Raw genomic sequence first — 21,841 nt, 5'->3', positions numbered from 1 at the left:
GGTATTTCCCGGCAATGGCGCAGTCGGCCGGGGTCATGGACTCAGGTCCAAGAACCGGCAAACAATACGTGCCGTATCGAGCAGGACCGCCTTCTGCATTTGTGCTGGAAGCGACACGCCACAGAAATCCAACCGCCTCAAGCTGTTAGAAATTTTTACTTTTTTATAAAAAAAATATTATTATTATTATTAGGGATAAAGAGCAGAGGTAGGCCGTAGTTTAAATTATTAGTCACTAAAATTTTTCATTATCAACTACATAATAAGTAATATATCACTCGTACATTGGTATCATTAAATAATATTACGTAATTCAAGGTTTATTTATTATTTAATTAATTTTTATAATATCAAGTGACGGGATGAACAAGTCGTGCGCCTGATGGTAAGGTACACGCCTGTCCATAACAGTTGCAGTGCCACTCAGCTCTTTAAATCGCAAAGATCTGAGGGGCACGCCCGTCACCCTGAGACTTAAGTTGACAAGTCCCATGTGCCTGTATTTTCAAAACCGGAACACAGTAATACTGACATTACTTCTTGGCGGCAGAAATAAGTAAGGTGGCAGTACTGCGAAGGATCTCTTCTGCTACTAAATTTAATTTATTCTTATATAAATTGTTATTTATATAAACAGTTTTATGTAGTACTTTATTATTTTATTATGTTCATTTGTTAACAAAGTGTTAATACGAGTATTTTACCTCGTTTTTAATAATAGGCGGGAGCTCGTTGAATATCCTTACATGTAAATGTTAGCATTAGTTTAATATGTGTTTGTGTTGAATAAACGTTTTGTCTAACTATCTAATACTCGTAGTGCCAAACAACCACGGAATTACCTCGTGTCTACGTAGGAATTTCCCTGTACTTATAAGTACCAGAGCACTGAGCAGCGAAATTTACTCCCGAGGCTGATGATCTACGAACTACCCCAAATTGGCCCCACTAGGAATCGATTCAGAGTTCTCCACGCCTATACTAAAGCCAAATTCGATATAGAACGTTAGTATAGAATGATAGCAGGTGTAAAGAACATTTTTTGTCCATGCCCATTTAGGTTAGCTCTGCCCACCGCTTGCTTCCGTAATTGGAATTTAAATGGGTAAGCTGGTAATTTGGATTCTACATCATCATTTCAGCTTAAAGACGTCCACTGCTGAATATAGGGTTATGTAGAAGTAATACTTACCTAGCTAATTATTATAACGTTTGCAAATTACCTATTGATGCATATGATTAAAGCAATTAAGTTTTCGATACCTGTTGTTAGAAACAGCGAAGTTAAGTGATCTGTGTCTAATTAGACGCACGTGTAACTATAACAAAGTTACATGTTTGTACTGGCGTCATCCACTATGTTTTCTATTGTGCTCTGTATTTATTTCGGATAGACCTCATTAACCCATTTCAAAAAAAGGAGGAGGTCTCAATTCGACTGTATGTTTTTTTTGTATGTCTGTTACGCAATAACTCCGGTATTTGTGCACCGATTTTCATAATTATTTTTTTTGTTGGAAAGAGGGTAACCTCCATAGTGGTAGTAATTTTGAAGAAAATCGTCCACCTCTAAGGGTGGCTGTTCACGCATGAAGGTTCATTTTTATTAATAACGCCTAAATTTTATTATAAGGAGCAATTATTTCAATGGTTGATTTTGCTATTCTCCAATTCAAGGCGTTTTTATCGCTAAATATACTTTGAGTAGTGAGAACCGATTTTTATTATCTCAGTTTTAAAGTCCGGCGATCCTTCTTTATGTACTAACTATAGATCTATTAGCATTCTGTCTAGTCTAGCTAAAATTTTTGAGAGTGTTATTTATGAATACGTATACTCACACGTTAAGCCATTCATATCAGACAAGCAACATGGCTTCATCAGAAACAAATCCACAATTAGTAACTTACTGGAATATAAGCACTATCTCTATTCTGTTTTCGCTCGTGGGGGTCAAGTGGATTCAATATATACAGATTTTAAAAAAGCCTTTGATAAAGTAAATCACAACCTTCTTTGTATGAAATTAACATCGTTTGGTATTCATGGTAACCTTTTGCGTTGGGTAAGATCTTATCTTGACAACAGAAGTCAACTTGTATGTATTAAAGGGTTCTTATCCCCACCTGTTACTATTTCTTCTGGCGTACCTCAGGGTTCCCATTTGGGGCCTTTACTTTTATAATATTTGTTAATGACCTGATTGCAAAACTTCGTTGCCCCTGTCTATTATACGCAGATGATCTAAAAATTTTGAACACTATCTCTAACAACAGTGTTATCACTGTTGAGAATGAATTATTTCCTAAGAATGATTTCTTCAAAATGACATTGAAACTCTCACTCCATAGTCCCAAACAAACCTTATGTACCTGAACGTTGATAAGTGCTTAGTTATATCATTTACCAGAAAAAGTAATAAAGCAACTCATGAATAATCTCTAAAAAGACATGTGTTGCAACGCCGGGAAGTAGTTAGAGACCTCGGTATACTGTTTGACGAAAAATTAACTTTCAGAAATCACTTTGATCATATGGTTGGTACGGCCTACCAGACATTGGGCTTTGTGAACCTTGCTACTAAAGCTTTCAAGAAACCGTATAGTTTCATCCATCTCTATAGCTCATTGGTAAGAAGCGTTCTGTAGTATGGTACAGTGGTTTGGTCATCTTACTACCATGTACATTCCAATAAGATCGAAAATGTACAGAGGGGGCTCTCAGATCTCTCTTTTATAGATTGGGTCATTGTCGTCGTCAGATGCCTACCTACGAAACCAGGCTATCTAAATGCAACCTAGTATCACTCAGTGTCCGTCGAAATATCTTACACTCTTACCTCGATTCAGCTAATTTATTGGCTAGTATTAATATTAACATTAGATACAACCCTCGGCGTCCAAAGGCTTTTGTCCTAAATGTTTTAAATACAACACATCTTTTGACAATCCCATAACAAGAATGTGTCGCACATATAATGACTAAACATGCTGTACGTACATGCTCCTGGTTGGCATTTAGGTTCAAATCTAGTTTTAAACAAATTACTAATGTGTTAATCTATTTTGGATGTCGACTATTGTGTTCGTCTAATAAATTAAATTAAATTTTTCAATTTCAAATATCTGAGTTTCTAGTACGATTCAGCCTTCGACTTGTGACGAAAAAAACATCCAATTTATAGATATTAGAATAGAATAGAAACCATTTATTGCAATGCCCCATTATAAAAAAAGACACAAAAACCAAGACCCAGAACAGAAATAACACAAAAAACAGCGTAAAAACATTTAAACAACAAGTTACATAATACTATATTGACATGTGTGCGGCTGTGGCGTATACAAAAGGATCCCATTCAGCTAAAGTCACAACCAAGACTAGGTTGTGACGCTGGTTTTCAATGGGCCCTAGCTGAGTGAGTAAGAGTGACTGACGTATGCGTCCCGAAACAGAAAACAAAATAAACTACGTAAGTACTTATGTCTTATGAGTGTATCGTGTGTATTACTATATCGAATAAATACTTACATAATCTTTGCAATATATACATACAGTTATACGTGTGTAGTGTGAAAACAAATTATTAAAATATTTAATACATACTTAAAGTACATCACTCCTAATATATCAAATAAGATTAACTATTTTTCGTAAAATTTTCGTTCTTTGACTTCAGCATTTGACAACTATTGTTCTTACGTAGTTACCTACTATTTCGAGTAATGCCAGGTGAATTTACATGTTTATGATTATTAAGTAAAATAAAAATATACAATTAAAATAACGTATCATTGTTATAAATATAACTTCATTGTCATATTTTATTACAAGTAATTCAATTGACTCTAAAAATAAAAGATATACGAGCGTCAGATCCGCCATGTTTGGCCCTAGTAATGTAGTAATAAGATGTTGTGAACTTGTGATCAAAAAGGAAAGATTAACGGGTGAATTTCACTTTCCGAATTTCAATGGCACTTTTTGTGTGATTTTTGTATAACCCTTTTTTCTTTTGGTTTTAAGGTCTTAAACGTACAAATAAGTTCAAGCAATGTCAATAATTATAAAATCACAGAAATATTTAAGTTAAATACAAGAAAAGAAACGATATTTTAGGTCACACGAATGAGATTGCAGTAACATGAATGATTTTCTCATAAACATAAATGAGAAAGACGGCACAGTAATGAGAAATTATTATTACAACACACATTTTATCGTTTACAAAAGAACATTTAACATGTAACAAATATTTTAATATGGCTTCTTGTATCAAAATCCTTCTCATCCGTGTAAGACTATCTATCTATCTATATGTAATTAATAAATATATCTAAATAAGTATTTTGTTAATGTCATATAAACTTTGTTATACATCAATGTCATCAACACCACCATCATCATCGTCACCACCGTCATCACCAACACTATCACCATCTAATTGTTACAATTCAAGTAAATGTTTGGCTTAAACTAATTATTTGACTTAAAAGTAGACAAGAATGAGAGCGACAATAGTGATATTTGGGTACATTTTTAATTGCCAAGTGTGTAAAATATGCTGGATAGTTATAAAAGTGCATGGATTTATAGTTCCCTTTGTCTAATTGATGTACAATAAAGTTTATAAAACTATTACTTAATACTTATTTAGATAGTTTGTTTTACATGAATGAGAACGATTTAGTCACTAGCGCTGAATTGGTATTTAAGTCGATTTTTTGCTAAAACGGACATGCACAGGTTACTTTCCTGTGTACACTCCAATCCGACAGGAGCCCCTTCTCACGTGTGCGAAGGGTGAAGGTGATGCGATATGAACTTTTGTTAATAGGAGGCTTTAAGTTGAATTGACACTAATGATAAGAAAAATTGAAACACATTTTGTATTCCCAAGAAAACATATTTGTTTGTAATAAATTGGAAAGTTACGGTATGTATTCGACGTGTAAGTTGTTAGAGTTTATTCTCGATGAAAAATATTACGATTTCTACGAGTATTTAATTTTTTCTTCTTTTCTTAAAATTAGGACGACGTGGAACCGGCTCCCATGAATGAGAAATTGCCCACTTTTTAAATTTTTATTTATTACTGTGACGTAGTAAAGTAGTCTTTTTATGTGTAACACAGACTAAGTAAGCAAGCAATCATATTAAATAAATAATGCCTAACATAAGAGTTATTGAAAGGGACACAAGGGACCCTAACGTAGATGTTTTTAATGTGCTTTGAAGTGTAGTTTCCTAATTTATTCACAAAACAACAAGTGTCACAACCTGTTTTGTTCATGAATCTTTTAGCTTGTATATTATATATAATATGAAATGTGTTTGTCTAAGTATATATATATATATATATATATATATATATATATAATAATTTATAATAAGTATATATATATATATATATATATATATATACTTAGACAAACACATATATATAGTCTGTAGTAATTTAATATTTTTGTTTTTTTTTTAATTATTTTATTACATAATTTAATTTTGTTTTGTTGTGCACGTTGTTGTACTTATTGTAGAAAATTGAGGCTGAAACGTTGGCTAAGCACAAAACAACAGAAGGACAAGACAATCATATACCATCACGCCATGCGTTTGACATTTACATTGTACATTTTAGTAGCTGTAGAGTGCCTTTTACTTATAAAATTTAAAACAGGCCATGTGCCTGTTTTGAATTTAAGTCTCAGGGTGACGGGTGCAGTGGCTGCGCCCCCTCCGGTCATTGTAAGCTCTAATTGGCATTGCAACTGCTATGGACATGCGTGTCGCTTACTACAAAACGCACGACTTGTCCTCCCTGTCACTTGGCACCACGTATGTGCGCGGGTTAAAACAAAAGATATTGTCTGATTGGGATCGTGATGTTGCGTTTGACAATTTGTGTGCTCAAGAATTAATAATTAATGTTAATGAGGATTCAAGTGATGATTTCCGCTCATATGGAGAAGAATCCGATGACTCATCATAATAAACAATAAGAATTTGTTATAATTATTTAGAATTTGTTGCATTTCATTATAATTTATTGGACAGGTACCAAAATTTAACAACTTGAATAATTTTTGCTCGATATCGGAGCTAAAGAGCACAACGCTTCACTAAAATTTAAAAAATAAAAGACCAGGAAGTATTGCATTTTTGTCTATCATTTGTTGTGTGTAAATGAACTTCGGACGCATGCACATGTCAAAAGTTAAATAAATGGTTGAATGGAGTAGAAGTATATAGCATCGCTTAAACATTGTCATTACCCTCGTTTGCCTTGAAAATTGTTGTCACAGCGCTAAAGTTGAAAACCAGATATAGTACCTACGCAAGACAGTTTTGGTTTAATAATTTAACCGACTTCAAAATAGGAGGACGTTTATTTATTTATTTATTTATTTATTTTTGGCATAACTACAGAATACAAATTATATGGTTCCTTAAGTTAGCATGCATTACAATATAAGTAAATTATGCATTCCTATAACAGCTACGCACAACATTTGACAAGTAAATAATGATATAACCTAATTAATATTAAAACTAATGTACATTATTTTAAGAACTACACATGGACGGACCTTTGGCGTGGTTGTGTGCGTTAATATTTGGACGGACGTTCTCAATTCGACTGTGATTTATTTTTATGTATGTTACGCGATAACTCCTGCATTTGTGAACCGATTTTGATGATTCTTTTTTGTTGGAAAGGGAGTACCTCAGTATTGAGGGTACCCCATTTAAATTGAAGAAAATATTCTCCCTCTAAGGGCCGTAAATCCTAATTCGTCGAAATCATACTCAAGTCCCTGCCATTAGGGTCGTATTTCCAGTGCTTGAAATCATACTCAGATCCTGACTTGAGCATTGAGTAGAGTTCTAGAATACGACCCTTAGTGTGTAAAACTAGGGAGTGAATCCGGTTTTGCGCACTTTCCGGTAACCGATTTCAATCAAACTTGGCAAATAGGTGTAATTCCACGAACTTTTGAGGTCGGTTTTTTTAATACTCTGTACTGAGATTATTAATGAATTATACAAAGTCTTCGAATTGCGGATTCTGCAGAGCATACGAATATCATTGGTTGAAGGAACGTACTACCTATAAACGAATTGTTTTATTATTTTTCGGTTTTGATCATTGACTTAGAATTATATGGACGTCGGGTCCGCGCTAAAAAGTGTCCGAACTTATAGGGCGTTAAAATCGTATACAGAGCGTCATTCACGCTTTAGTCTTCGTTTGTTCGACTGACAGCGAAGCAAGCAAAATTAGACAGTACTGCGATGACATTACAATTAGAATTCAACGTTTTAGCTTTTTCATATTCCTTTACACTACGTTTAAATAGGTTGACTTGGGACATTTTTTTCGTGGTTTTTGCATTAGACCCGTCGTCCATTTATTTGTAAGTCAATGATTTTGATTTATTTATTTTTTTATTTATTAATTACAGATAACTTGAGCGATAATTTTTACATATATACTTGTAGCTATATTAGCATACCAGAATAAAACAAGTAGGGTTACTTCGTACAAAATAACAGCGCGGTTTGTATATTTGCATAATAATGAAAGGCGCATTGGGACGAGTCACAGAATAATAAATAGAGTAGAAGTGCTTTATTTACGTGTCACGGGTGTCAACAGTACCCGAAGTTCCACATATTAGGGCTCACTTAGCCATTTTTGCTTTGTACGTTATGTTCGTGGTAATTACCTCGCGCAAAACCATGAAAATCCTAGAAAAATGTTTTATTTCGCTACTTTGAAGTACAGAAATGATAATCGCACATCTAGTATTATCTATGCTGGTATTTCGTACCATCACTTAGTCTTATTTTATTCTAATAATTATACATTTGTCGCCCTAAAGTTGCCAGAAAGAGATTACATTACATTAAAATACCTGTTACGGTATATAAATAAACCAATTTAAAAAAATATATAACGCAAAATTTAAATACGTCATCTCAGCTCGTCGTATGTCAATTGCCTATAAATATTCCCTAAAACCCTGTAAAACTTTCCATGTTTCCTATTATCGTACTAGAAGCCGATATCACTCGTCTAACATAAGAATGTGTAAAACATAAACAAAAGAAATGTTAGCAGTCCTGACTTAAATATATTTAGTGATAACATCGATTACTTCAAAATAAAATTATTAAAAAAAAAATATTAATGAAGTTCCTATAGTATTTCACAGTGTATCTCTATCTAATTTTAATTATTTATGGGAGTCAATTTGTCAAAAAAAATATTAGTTTGCAATTGTAGTTTTGAGATTGCCGTCAACACTTGCCAAGTCAAACAAGATAAAAATGTGTTGTGAACGTAATGTTAATGTTGTTAATAAATAAACAAGAAAATAAATAAAGGAAAATATGATATTTTCATTGTAGTGGTCGTTTATGCGATCATAAAAATAATATTGTCTTGGTCTGTATAATTTTATATATTATGTACATTTTGACATACACTGGGCCTTGAGAGGATATAAAATTTCCTGTTAGAATAACGACAGATAAACGTAACTTACCTGCAATCTCATGATTGTCAAAGGTGGTTTAGCGTAAGGTATCCCTTCAAAGCTTGCGTAATATCTGCCATTGGTTGAAAGCTTCCACGCCCCTTTAACAATGCCTTCTTGGAGAGACACCACCGGTTCATCTGTAGGCTTTTTCTTAACGGCCGCCGTCAGTGCAACGATGGCCAGGAAAAATAATATCGAAAAAGATTTTTTAAAGTCCATTATGTCACACACGCGCGTACGCAGCCAATGCAAACGTCCTTGTGGTTTTTTCTTAATGACTACGTGGACGGTATTATCTGGAGAAGATAAAACAGTGAATTAAAAATGTATTCTAAAATTTAGGAATCTTTATATAAATTTTTGAGGAGGTTCTCAATTGGATTGTGTCTATTTGTGTGTACACGATGTTATACGATTATTCCTATATTTGAGAGCCGATTTCGACGATTCTTTTTTTGTTGGAAATGGGGTACCTCATCAGTGGACCCCTTCAAATTTAAAAAAAGGGGACAAATGCTGTTTATTGTATTTAACCCACTTTCCGTTAAACAATTGCAATAAAACTTGGTAAATAGATGTAATTCCACAAACTTTTAAGTCCGTTTTTTTAATAAAAATAGTTGAAACTATTATTTATATCAACAGTCTAGTCATTGACTGTAAAATTGATCAATGCTTTTTACTTTTTTTAACATTTTATTCCTTTTTGCACAATACAACAAAGTATTAATGACGATGCCATTCTTCTACCAGTCAACCTTTCGGTCAAACAGATAAATTGACAATAAGTTGGTGCTACAGCCCCATATCTTTCTACATTTTCATTGTAGGGATCCTCCCTACCGACTGTTAGCGTATACGAGCAGGGCACTATAAGGGTTCCTGTGCGCGCACAGAAATCTTACAAGTTCAGGTTTTGACCCCGTGTACAGGGTTGTTACAGACCTCTGTCACTTGATTTATCCGGTTCTCGAGAGGCCTCGGGTGAACTGCCCCGGGTGCTCGTACAGTACCTTCCCTATTTTCCAGACAGGTACCGGAGTTGCAGGCATGCTCACTTCCCGTTGCGCATTGCACAACTAGCAGTTGCCACCGCTAAGCCGTCGACTCTAAAGTACAATACCAAATCTCCTCATTGGTGGCAGAGCTGTAAGCCACGTTCACTTTCCGACGCCGAAAAACGACGTCTCTCCAGTTCCCAATAACCTAAACGGCTGAAGGGACTGGAGGATATCTAGCTTATTTTCTACTAGCTCTCCGGGCTAGTACCGGAGATGCCAGTCGCATTGTCCTGCGATAATTAAACAAAATTTCGTCAACAACCTTACTCTAATTCCTGTTCAATCGGGCGCATAAAGTTCGTTGTCATTTGGTTGTCATATACAATTCTCGTGAACGAATGGAATGAATAATATAGCGTAGGTCTTTTTTGATGTCGTCTACAGTTAATTACGGTTTTTACTTATCTTAAAATTAATACAATTCTTTCGCTTTATTTTTAAATTTTACATTAAAATGTGGTTCACTAAGCATTTCTTGTAATATTCATGCGGAAAATATAAAGAAACAAATGAAAATATATTTTTCACGTAATTAGCCGAAACGCTGTAAAATACTCTGCTTTCCTATTTATTTCGTATCATTTCATGCAAACTGAGGTGACAAAAGTATGACAACCAGAAATTTTCGTATATTATACGCTATTGTACTATAAATTGTATTCTTTGTAAACTTATCGTACATAAGATTTACATTATAAATATCTAAATGAAGGTATTTGTAGAAGATTTTTTGTAAACATTATTTCTTAAAAAAAGCAAAAATATAATGCAGTAAATTGATTTTATTAAATCAACAACAATCTGTATTTCCTTGGGTAGAACTTTATTTTGGACATGGTTTCCGAAATTTGCACTGCACAGCTCTGGCTCTCCGGCCAACATGTCTTGAGCTAAAGAAGCAGCTCATTCAGAGGCAACCTTTTTTTACCTTTGAGTTCATTTTCTCCCAACTCGTGAACAACAACCGTGAGCTCGTTTACATGAAGTCTTTCTTTTATTTGAACGTTCTTCACGCAGAGCTTCGATTAACAAAAGCATTGTTCCAGTCATTTCAATCAAATTTTTAACAAAATTCACATGTAAGAAAATCAAAAGTTAGCACTTTTAGTTTCGTCAAATTGACATTAATTAGAAGAATTATCTGTCAAAATCAAATTTTCGTTCGGACACTTCACGACTTAGAGTAAGAAAAACTAAACGTCAAACAAGTTTCGTTCGAACGAAATTTCGCAATGAAATTGAACTGTGGTAAGAAACGTGCGACATTTCGATCGAAACTTCGTTTTTCGTTGAAAAAGAGTTCCTCAACCTCCTGTTGGTACATTTTAAGTAAACGTATAGCTCACTGAGACAGAGTTCTTCCAGGGAAATATAGCCTGCCACCTATTTCCTATTTTTGCTGCCAGGAATATTCAATATTATCTTGTCTTTTTTGCAATTCTAGTAAAAAATTTTACAGTTTTAGAGTTCCTGGGTGTAAAGCATAACGAAAACTGCCACGAAATAGTGAAGTGTTGTGTCTGGGGCAAATTAAGTGAGAAGCCGTAATTATGAGGCGTTGGAAAAAATTTTGTTTGTCAAAAAGATTGTCATAATTGCAATACAAACAGTGGAGTTTCAATGGAATTGCAACATCGAGTATATAACGAGTATATGACGAAAATTGAAAAATTACATATTTAATTACTAATAAAATGTGATTTTGTTTGTTTTGTAATTAGATGTTTTGCTGCTTTTCCCGCACCAACGAATGGAACACCCTCCCATTGTTAGAGATATTACCTTTATTACAATAAATACAGAATATTTTTGGAATATACGGAAACGTACACACAGGTCAGTAGTTGGCGCTGTACTATTTTATCTTTCTATTTTGCGATTCCAGTGCAAACGAGAGTTGTTATAAGGCGCATTTGCCTGAAGAATTGCCAGAGATGGATGGCTCTTATTTCGTATCTATTTCTGGTTATATAACAGTGGTTTTAAGATAATTAGTGGACTTGGTGCCCAGTACATTAGACTATGTATATATTTAATATCCTTGTGTTTTTACAAGGGATGCAGTTCGCTGTAGGCAGGTATCATATAAATTTAAAATATCATATGAAATATCTTTATCTATATTCTTACCCCACCTACTCTGCAATGTAAGTACACCTATTATAGTATACAATACTAACCTTTACATTTAGGATGTATATTTTTTATTCAAATATCTTGTTTTATCCTTAGAATAATAACGCATAGAAACCTAGTCCGCACACGCTAAGTGAGGCAAATTGAAGCGCTCCCAATGGGCCTACACGAGCGGGCGGGCCGTCAGTGCTCAAGGTTAACTTGCACCGCGAACAGCTCAAGAATTTTAGCTAAAAATGACGAAATGCGCGGTAAATGAGTGTAAAAATACGTCACACAAATATAAAATAGATACTAACATCACATTCCACTAGGAAGTAACGCGTTTCAACTTGTATTTTTATATAAATATTCACTAAAACCGAAAATTAACCTACTACTAAAACTAGCCCACATGAATTTGATTTTTGCCTCACTTGTGACAGTTCGTTTGATATGAAACTCGCATTCTATGCGTTATTATTCTAAGGTTTTATCGTCATATTCAGTTTGTTATTTTTTCTTTGTATCACTGTAGTGTTCAGACTATTCTGCTCAATTTGATGCAAGCTGTGTTTTATCTTTAAATAGTTTGCATCTAGCTAAATACCCTCAACAATGTAAAATGTACATGTATTGATATAGCAATTGCTGATGAACCTCCATAAATAAATAAAAAATTAAATATCGGCACGCTATGATGGCCGTTTCGACAGAGTACAATAGTGAGGTGACATCTCAATTCATTCTCGGAAAAAATATAATCAAATGCGAGTCACATCCATAAGTTTTTAGATTTTTATCTACTATTGCAAGGGGTAGCATATAAAAGTTTTCATGAAAGGAAAATAAAAATGTTTACTAAGTAATAGGTATATTTAAATTAACCGAAGCAAAGTCAATTCGAAACTGCTTTGTTTTGCACTGAGCTCTGACGCGCGTTTGCGGGAGAAGTTGTGCTGGCCAGCGACCATACAAGTGAAGACCATTTCAAAGTGAAAGCGAGAGGGAGAGAGAGGGAAACTCTAGGGATTGCTCTTTTCAAATAAACTTAAATGCTATGGAATACACTTTGAATCAAATTTGTATGGATTCTGGAGCCGTGTCGTCTTTCCATACATCTTTATCTAACACGTAGTCTTCAATTTTGTAATATGACTTTTCAATCAAAATATTTTTAATGTAGTTATTAAACTTAGGAAATGATAATCTTAATATATGCTCCGGAATCTTATTGTAAAACCGTATACAGTTCCCCATAAAAGATGTCGATTGTTTACCTTGGTTAAACAAAATCGTGGTACCATGAGTTTGGACTTAGCTCTAAGGTTAATATTATGGATATCTTCTTTCTTATTGAAATTACGTATATTTTTACGGGCATATAAAATATTTGAGTCATGATACCAGTCTCCTTAAACTTTTCTCTGAGATACCCGAGAGCCTCGACTAATAAACTCTTTTTATATTAATATTAATATGGTTTGAATATCTTTACCGCACATGAGAATCCCGTAACACATTATACTATGGAAGTAACTAAAGTAAATTAGTCTAGCAGTACTAACATCGGTAAGCACACGTATTCTGCGGACTGCGTATGCAGCGGAGCTTAATCTACGGGGCAGGGAAGATATATGTGGAAACCTTTGAAGTTTACTATCTAAGGTCACTCCCAAGAAGACTGCTTTATTAACAAGGTCTAACTTTTCTCCATTTATTTCTATGCTTGGACTAGTCGATTTTACGTAAGGTAATTCAAATTTAACACATTTTGTCTTCTTGGCATTAAGCAATAAATTGTTAGCATTAAAACCAATAAACTACCTTAGAGAGGGTATCATTAATATATATGGTCATAGTTAATGTCATGTCTGTCTGTTTTAAAAATCAAGGGTGTGTCGTCAATACTATTTGGCTTAAGTCACTCCATTTAACGTTCTGCATGTCACTATTGTACTACAATGTACAGCAATTAGCTCCTTCAAAGTAGTTATGAATTAATACGAAACTTGATGAGCGGACAAACGTCAAAACGGCCATCATAGCGTGCCGGTATTGTAGTACAGGCAGCTTAGGTTTTGTATTTAGAATTGTAACAATAATAAGAGTGTTGATGTCAAACAGACATCTAGGAGTCAGGACAAAGCTACGAAATGAAATACACGTATAAAGTTATAATTATGATATAATCGCGCTTATATTTATAAAGTACCTCTCGCTACGCTACCCAAGCTACGTTTCCATGCTATAGTACTGTAATTATCATAGCTCTACAAGTGTCAACAAAACAGAGACTATGCAAGATCGAAACTCGTGTATGCGAAACTCATTTATGCAAAACCGCCTGACCTTGAATACCTAAATAATTGATTATTAAATTTATGCAAATGCCATATTTAATCATTTTGGTAAAATACGAAGATCGATGAGTCGTCACAGCGAAGGGAATTCGGGTCGTCGCGACGATCAAACTAATGTCGTACCAATTCGATTAATACTCATATAATAGAGAATTAAATAATGTTTGTTGGCTACGTAAAACTGTTTCAACAAATATGACTGACTATACTTGTTTTTTTTTAGCATTAGACATAAGGGAATTAAGGGTGTTTTACCACTCGCCATTTTGTTTCGTCATTTAAAATGTTTGGATTACGTTTATGACATACTAGTTGCTGCCCGCGATTTCGCCTGCGTAGAACAAGAACGAGTAGCCTACTGTACTATACTAATATTCATAATCTTATTGGTTCTCCATAAAAATTTTCATCCCGTTTTTCTTTAAGAGGGCATCGAGCTTCTAGCGCTAATTGGTTTTAGGTATTTATGCGCTCCGTGTATGCGCTTCGTTCAGTCTCAGAATGACCGTTCGCAGAATGTCCCTTTCGCAGAATGTCCTTTTCGCAGAATGTCTCTTTCGCAGAGTGGCATACATTTCTATAGCCGTGTGTAGGTAAGCCTAAGCGACGGTAGGCATTTCCTTCGTATTATTAAAACAAATGCCCATTATTTAATTGTACGGAATATACGTTGTAGAAAATACGTAGTTTTGTTATTACTAAAAACTGATGACCTGCCGTGAAGTATATTTACGCCGTATAAAACCTTATATTTTGTTTGTTGGAGATAACTTCAGATTTGTTTTATCTATCGAGGAAACTACATGTAATCGTGTTTCTAAAGAGTATGATTTATAGAGTGATTCCTTAAATATCTTATACATTATATTCATAATTGGTTATGTAATAACGATTACATAACGAGCGCAATTATTTAGCAATTACGTATCGCTGCCTCGGCGCAGTCTTAAGATTTATTTTTGTGCCAAAAAGTATCCTATGTTCTTCTCCTAGATACCATCTATATTCATTAATATTGGTTCAATTAATTAGATGTCAAAACGTAACACTGTTACTTTCGCATTTATAATATTAGTCTGGATTTTGTTAGTAACCTATCCGATCACGCGATGCGCTCCTCCTACCGCAAAATGGCGGCTATTTGGTTTCGCAAAATGGCGGCTATTTGGTTTCGCAAAATAGAAAAGGATTCAGTTTAAAAAGTTTATATAAATAAAAATTATTTTTCTGCATTGCTAAATAAATACCCTACGTACTACCAACAAAAACATCTCAAATAAAATGCAGTAATACACCGCAAATCCTGCACTTAAAAAGCATTAATGAAATTTTTGGTGTACTTGGATAAATATGATAATATTCCGTTTGAGTGGTTCTAACGTTTACCATGAAATTACTCCTTAAAGTATAGTTTATAAACATTTATATTCAGGGTAAACTTAAAAAACGCTACTTACGGTATGTTTTCAATAAATAAACACCGAAATCACCAGCCCAAACAATAACACACACGATTGTCGTGACGTATTTTTAAAGTTGTTTACTTTTTTTAAATGACAGACCCAGGCATTAAAAACTTTATGGTTTGCTAGAGTAGTTACCGAAATAGCTATTAATATTAGTTCTTTTACCGGTTATAACTTCGATATACGATAAATCGGTATAAAATCATCACCGGCACCTCTAGGTGTGGTTTGCGTCTACGGCTGCATGTATCGCGTGAGCGACTAATATTAAAGAATGCGCCTAATATATCTACATAATGGATTGTTAATTTATAAAACATTATGTAATTAAATCATCCATTTCTTTGACCACTCGGGGTTAACCCAGTTGGAGATTGGATGCAAATTAAGAGTCCAGAGTGCTTGAATCCCTGTGGTGGCACGTACTCACATATATGATAAATACAGTAGAAGTGCTTAGTTTGCATGGCACGTATGCCAACAGTTCGTGGAGTTCCGCAAACTTGAGCTCAGTCTGCCATTTTCGCTTTGTCTTAAATGCCTTATCGCTATGATAGCCGTACTCATTGACTTACAATTATATGGACGTCGGGTCCGCGCTAAAAAGTGTCCGCACTTGTAAGGCGCTAAAATCGTATACAGAGCGCCAAACTCCGCTTTAGTCTTCATTTGTTCGACTGACAGCGCGATACTGCGATGACATTACAATTTAAATTTCGAATAGGTTGACTTGGGACAATTTTTTCGTGGTTTTTGTATTAGACCCGTCGTCCATTTATTTGTAAGTCAATGGCCGTACTTGAAATATTATAATATTTCGTAGTATTATTACATTTTTTTGTATTTAATTTTAACAAATTTTTAATGTTCTGTTTTTAGTAATAATTTTTTTTTTGTTTGGAAACGAAAGTAAATCTTATACCGCCACAATGCGGCCGCTTCTTTTTTGAAGAACTAGTAAACATCTCGAATGTCGTCGTTTATCTATTAACAGCTAGATGTTAGGACATTGATTGAAATTTGATTAAAAATCAAAAGTTCGTACCTTGAAATAATAGATATTGATGGTATTCAACTTTCAACGATATGCAAAGAGGGTAAAGTTTAAAATATATTAACAGTCCAGAGTTTGTTATTTCTTTTTAAATTTGAAACTACGAATCATTATCAAGATTTCATAGACTTCAAATTTTGAATGTGTGAGTTCGGCGTCAGCGGTTCTGATAGTAATCGAGGCTTAAAGCACTTCTATTGCTTTTTTTTCTTCCAAGTAACATACATTTCCGAATGTTAAGTCAAGCAACATCTCTCCCTAACAGTGAAAGAGAATACCGTCGTGAAACGTTGATAACGATTTCACGCATTAACTGCATGTAGTCGATCTTGGCTGCATAAAGTCGATGTCGACTGCATGCAGTTAATGCGCGAAGTCGTTATCCGAGACCTCAACTGCATGAAGTTAGTAACGACTTCACGTATTAGAGCGGTTACACACGGAGACTTTTAGCAGCGATGCAAACGCGATACAAACGCATTGCATACGTGACACAAACGCGGTCCATTTAAATTAATGAACTAATTTATTTATTTACTGTTATTATTAATTTCACTTTTAAATTTACAATTAACAAAACAAAATAATGTGCACAAACCCGTACAGATTTTTCGTAGATAATTATTCAACATAAGCGACTGTATCATGCATGATGCAATCGCCTATAAATCGCAAGTGTAGCGATGCAATTGCGCGTTTGCATCGCTGCTAAAGTCGCGGTGAGTTACCACTCTTCGTGATACACAGCCGTAAAGAATTGGTTTAGAGCGATGATTCCCAAAGTGTCCACTCCAACCTACAAGGAGTCCTTAGTATGGCCATAAAATATTCGTTTATTAGCGTGCTAACATGAATTCGTACCCTAGTTATAATAAAGCCACAAGTGAAAAGTGCTCTTATATCTTATATACTGTTCTTATATAAAAATAACACTCACTACATGAAACTACGTATATATGACATTGTTTCAACTTTCCTATTTAAGAATAAAAAGTTATCGATTGATTTCGTTTGTGGAATCTTTAAACGTTTCTCCTGAAAAGATGTCATTATGCAGATGTGACTTTATTACAACAAGGATGCGAATTGTAATAATAATAATTATTCTCTACTTACAAGGTAGTATAGTAATTGCACTACTATTTAGCAAAATAACTGAACTAACCGGTTATGAAGACAGTCACTTAATATGGGTCTAAAAAAATTAAAAACAAAACACACATAAAGGGTTCCGCTTCAAATTTAACATAAGTAAACATTTTTTTTGTTGATGTATGTAATTGAGACCCTTAATATAGTTTTCTTATATGGTTTTGTTTGTATATTAAACAAGTTTTATTTCTAATCTCAATAGTTTCGAAGATGAATTGTAATGGAAGTTTTCAATATTTATGACAAAATGGTCTATATTGTCTATAATGTATATATCAAATACTATTTTTGAATACCAAATATTAATTTATTAAGCTTAAACATAATATTAGTACGACTAAAAAGTCGTTGAAAGACCAAGTACAAAGACACGACGCAAGCACATAGAAAAATTCGTGAGGTCCGTTGGTTCGTTCCGTGGCTTAGTTGGTATAGCGTCTGGCGCGGTATGCAAGAAGACGTCGGTTCGAATCCGACTGGATCGAAGGAATTTTTTCTGAGTGTTTTCCTGAGTGTTCGATCTTTGTATTAATAATTATAATATTAGTGTTACCTTGAATGCAGTCCACAGATCAAGTAACAGAACAATAAATACTGGTTACTTAGCGTCTGACGCGTGCCATCTATAGGTCCCGAGAGACCTACTTGAACTCATTCCGCCATTTTCCACTTTGTACGGTATGGTTGTGTATTTCTTTCGTGCAAATTCTTTAAAATCGTAGAAAAATGCCTTATTGTGGTGTTTTGGAGTGCAAAAATGATTGCATCACCAAAAATATTACCCGTAGTAGTATTTCAAATCATCGGTAAGTCTTACTTTAATAAAGTTTCAATTTTCTGATTATCTTTTCGTTCAGACGTTAATCGTTCGTCGTAGTCCAGCTACGGGCCGCAAGATGGCAGTATGTTGAATAAAATTTCAACATAAAACCAAAACGTCGTAACTTGCAATAAGGGTGTTGAACTTTCAACGATGTAGCGACTGGGCAAAGTTTCAATTATATTAATAATCTAGATTTTGTTGTATCTTTTTTAAATTAGAAACTATGACCAATCATTATCAAGATTTCATAATGTTTATCATTTCGTTTTTGTGCGTTTTGCCGACATCGATTTCGATAGTAATCGAGGCTTAAGGCATTACCATTATTTTTTTCTTCCGTAACTAATACAGACGAAACAATTTATATGTAACCTCCAATGGATAACGAACCAAATGTGGATGTGCAGAACCTATTCCTGTTGTTGAAATTACTAGATATAAGTGTAAACGTATATCAGACAAAAAAATATCGTTTATTTAAAAGGGAGCACATTTACAATAGATCAATTATTTCTTTGAGGATCAAATAATATTATTCCTTTGTAAAATACTAACAACCTCGCCTATTCCATACTTCTAATAATTCAACACATTTTACTTTCATATAAAAATACTTTTTTAAGTTCCGACATTTTTTAGATCTGTATTTGTTTGTAAGGTACTAAGTTCAAACGTGCAAGTGTCGTCAGGGGTGACGACACCCACCCCCGCTCCTGCGTTTTGCGTCAGACTGGTAATACTAGCGCTTTCTTTTGTTACCGCACAGAGTAAAATTTATTATGATGTTAGTGTTTTACAAATAACCCTGTTTAAGTGAATAAACATAGTTTTAAAGTGCGCATTTTGGACCCCTATACTATTTCAGCGATAACATTCCTGATTATTAACCAGGTATTGGATGGTATCTGGGTAAACATCCGTAAATGTTGCGTAATTATTAACTTTAATTTGTGGTATTACTTAATATACATTATGTATAGCATAAGCACAATGTAAAGAATTTAGAATGTGGTATAATAAAACAAATAGTGTAACTCCAGTATGAAAGTGGAATGAATGCAATGGAGATGAGATTTTTAAGGAAAATTTGTGGAATACAGTTCAGTGATAGAGAGAAGAATACAATGAAACGTGAAAGATGTGGTTTGAAAGAGGATGTGGTGGCTAGAATAGAGAAAGGAAAGTTGAGGTGGTTTGGGCATGGATGTAAGAAGAATTACCAAACAGAGTTATGATGCGAATGTGAATGGAAGGGTTTTAAGAGGACGTCTCAGAAGGATTTAAATGGCTGGGATCCGAAGTGACAAGAATAAAAAGAAGTTGTATGAAAAGCGCGCCCCGTCCTAAAGAAAGTCCAGTAGGGCTAGCGCGATAGGGTGTGGGCTAAAAAGGGCTAGCGTGACTTGCGCAAGAGCGACATAAAGATGGATATATGTATATATAAAAGCACTGGATCTCTGTGCGAGTGTAGATTATATATCTATCTATATATATATCTACACTCGCACAGAGATCCAGTGCTTTATGTCACTGTTGTGCAAGTCGCTTCTTGTCGTGTTAGCCCCACAGGTCAAGAATACTCTTAACCAATGAGCCGTGATATCTTGCGAATATCATGTTTTGCCAACATGATATTTTGCGAATATGTTATTCAACGACAGAGGCCATGTATAAGGTATGAATGTAAGGAAGCCATGATGGTCTAATGGTTTGACCTACCGCCTCTTGAATAAAGGCCCTGGGTTCGAATCCGGGCTCGCATCTCGTTAGTTTTTTTTTAATTTAAAATGAAATTTATCATAAAGCTTCTCGATGAATTAAAACCTCGTGTTGAACCCTGTTCGTCGAAGAAGGTTCATAACCCTTGGAAAACATGTGAAATCTCCAACCCGCCTAAACCCTCACCTGGGAGGAGACCCGTGCCGTTGGTGTATATAAGCATTAATTCGTCTTGATGAAGCAAAAGATGGGGTTCAGGATCGAAATAAATAAGCATAAAAATAAAAAAACGACAACTTTTAGAAAAAGAATAATTATCAATTATCATACCAAATTCCTTGAACAGTAAAACGTCTGAATATCACTTATTTAATTTTGCCCATAAACATAAATTACCACTGCACTGTTACAAACTGAATGAGTCAAGTTTAAGATGTTTACTAAAACAATAACGTAAATTGAAAATTTGGAAAATATTGACCGACAATGAAAAGTAAAATAATGGACGGATTTGACAGATGTTTAGATTTAGATCTTTTTGATAAAAGAGTTATAAAATAAGGAGATCACAATCTCGCTGATCTTCTTCAAAAAATTTCATCTATCAGAGAGACGACTTTTAGGTTAAGAACTCACGGAGCGGTTTCCACCCGCGCCCGCCGCGGCTGCGGGGCAGCTCTTGCAGGTATACTCGATTAAGATGTTTGAATTAAATATTATAAACGATAAATATATTGAAATGTATATTTACAAAGGTTGCTCTTGTGGCCCTAGAGCTTTTTGCTCATTCTTCTCAGGGACATCAGCCTTACGAATGAGCAGTAGAGTTTAATCAGTATGACAATTTCGAAGTAATCTGCTTAGGTACCTATGCAATACATAGATGATTTTACTTTGAGTTTGAGCTACAGATCGTTTCTTCCCACCTACATTTATTGTGATTACTCTCTTGATTTCACTCTACTACCTATATTTAATACCAAACGTAGCAAAGTATCGATCACGAATGATCAAAATCCTCGACATAAATTAGCGAACCGTAAAAAGTTACTATCGACCATTCTGCTACTCGTCCTTGCAAATCTAACGAGTACAAACTCGGTGGGTCTACCTCCTTTAAAAGCTGACATGACAAAAAGCCGTGGAAGTGACGACGCCGAAAAACGACTCCAGTTCCCAATAACCTAAGCGGCTGGAGGGACCGGAGGATATCTAGTTTATCCTCTACTAGCTCTCAAGCTAGTGCCGGAGATGCCAGTCGCAGTGTCCTGCGACAATGTCCGGACACAGCTTCCAACTTACAGGGCAACTCACGTGCCCCGCACGTCTTCTCGCTTCAGGTCTTCAACTAGACCGGTACTAAGACGCGCTAACGCGCTGACACAAACAAATATGGCCCTCTCTGCAGCTAACCACAAACCCCAGCGAGTCCATACCCAACGCCAAAGAAACACCAACGCAAAGGCGTATCACTGGCGGAGGGCTTGGCATGGACGCCCGCTGTACTCTGGTCTTGCCGTCGAACCCGTAGTCTATCCGGAA

At 34.8% G+C, this 21,841-nt stretch overlaps 1 protein-coding gene across 1 annotated transcript in view; it reads right to left on the bottom strand.

Moving 5' to 3' along the window:
• LOC113235674 (venom carboxylesterase-6-like) overlaps positions 1-20,739 on the bottom strand; it is a 42,338-nt gene extending 21,599 nt beyond the window's left edge. Inside the window, exons 1-2 of the mRNA XM_026471510.1 lie at positions 20,630-20,739; positions 8,553-8,842 (exon numbers count right to left, since the gene is read on the bottom strand). Of these exons, the coding sequence (XP_026327295.1) occupies positions 8,553-8,765 (213 nt within the window). The 5' untranslated portion in view covers positions 8,766-8,842; positions 20,630-20,739. The remainder of the gene's footprint in view (positions 1-8,552; positions 8,843-20,629) is intronic.
• Between the last annotated feature and the right edge of the window lie 1,102 nt (positions 20,740-21,841).

The sequence above is a fragment of the Hyposmocoma kahamanoa genome, unplaced genomic scaffold (assembly GCF_003589595.1).
Source record: "Hyposmocoma kahamanoa isolate Upper Pololo Valley unplaced genomic scaffold, ASM358959v1 88, whole genome shotgun sequence".
NCBI lineage: Eukaryota > Metazoa > Arthropoda > Insecta > Lepidoptera > Cosmopterigidae > Hyposmocoma > Hyposmocoma kahamanoa.
Note: the sequence above shows the minus strand (reverse complement) of the source record. Positions and strands in the feature narration are given on the sequence as shown.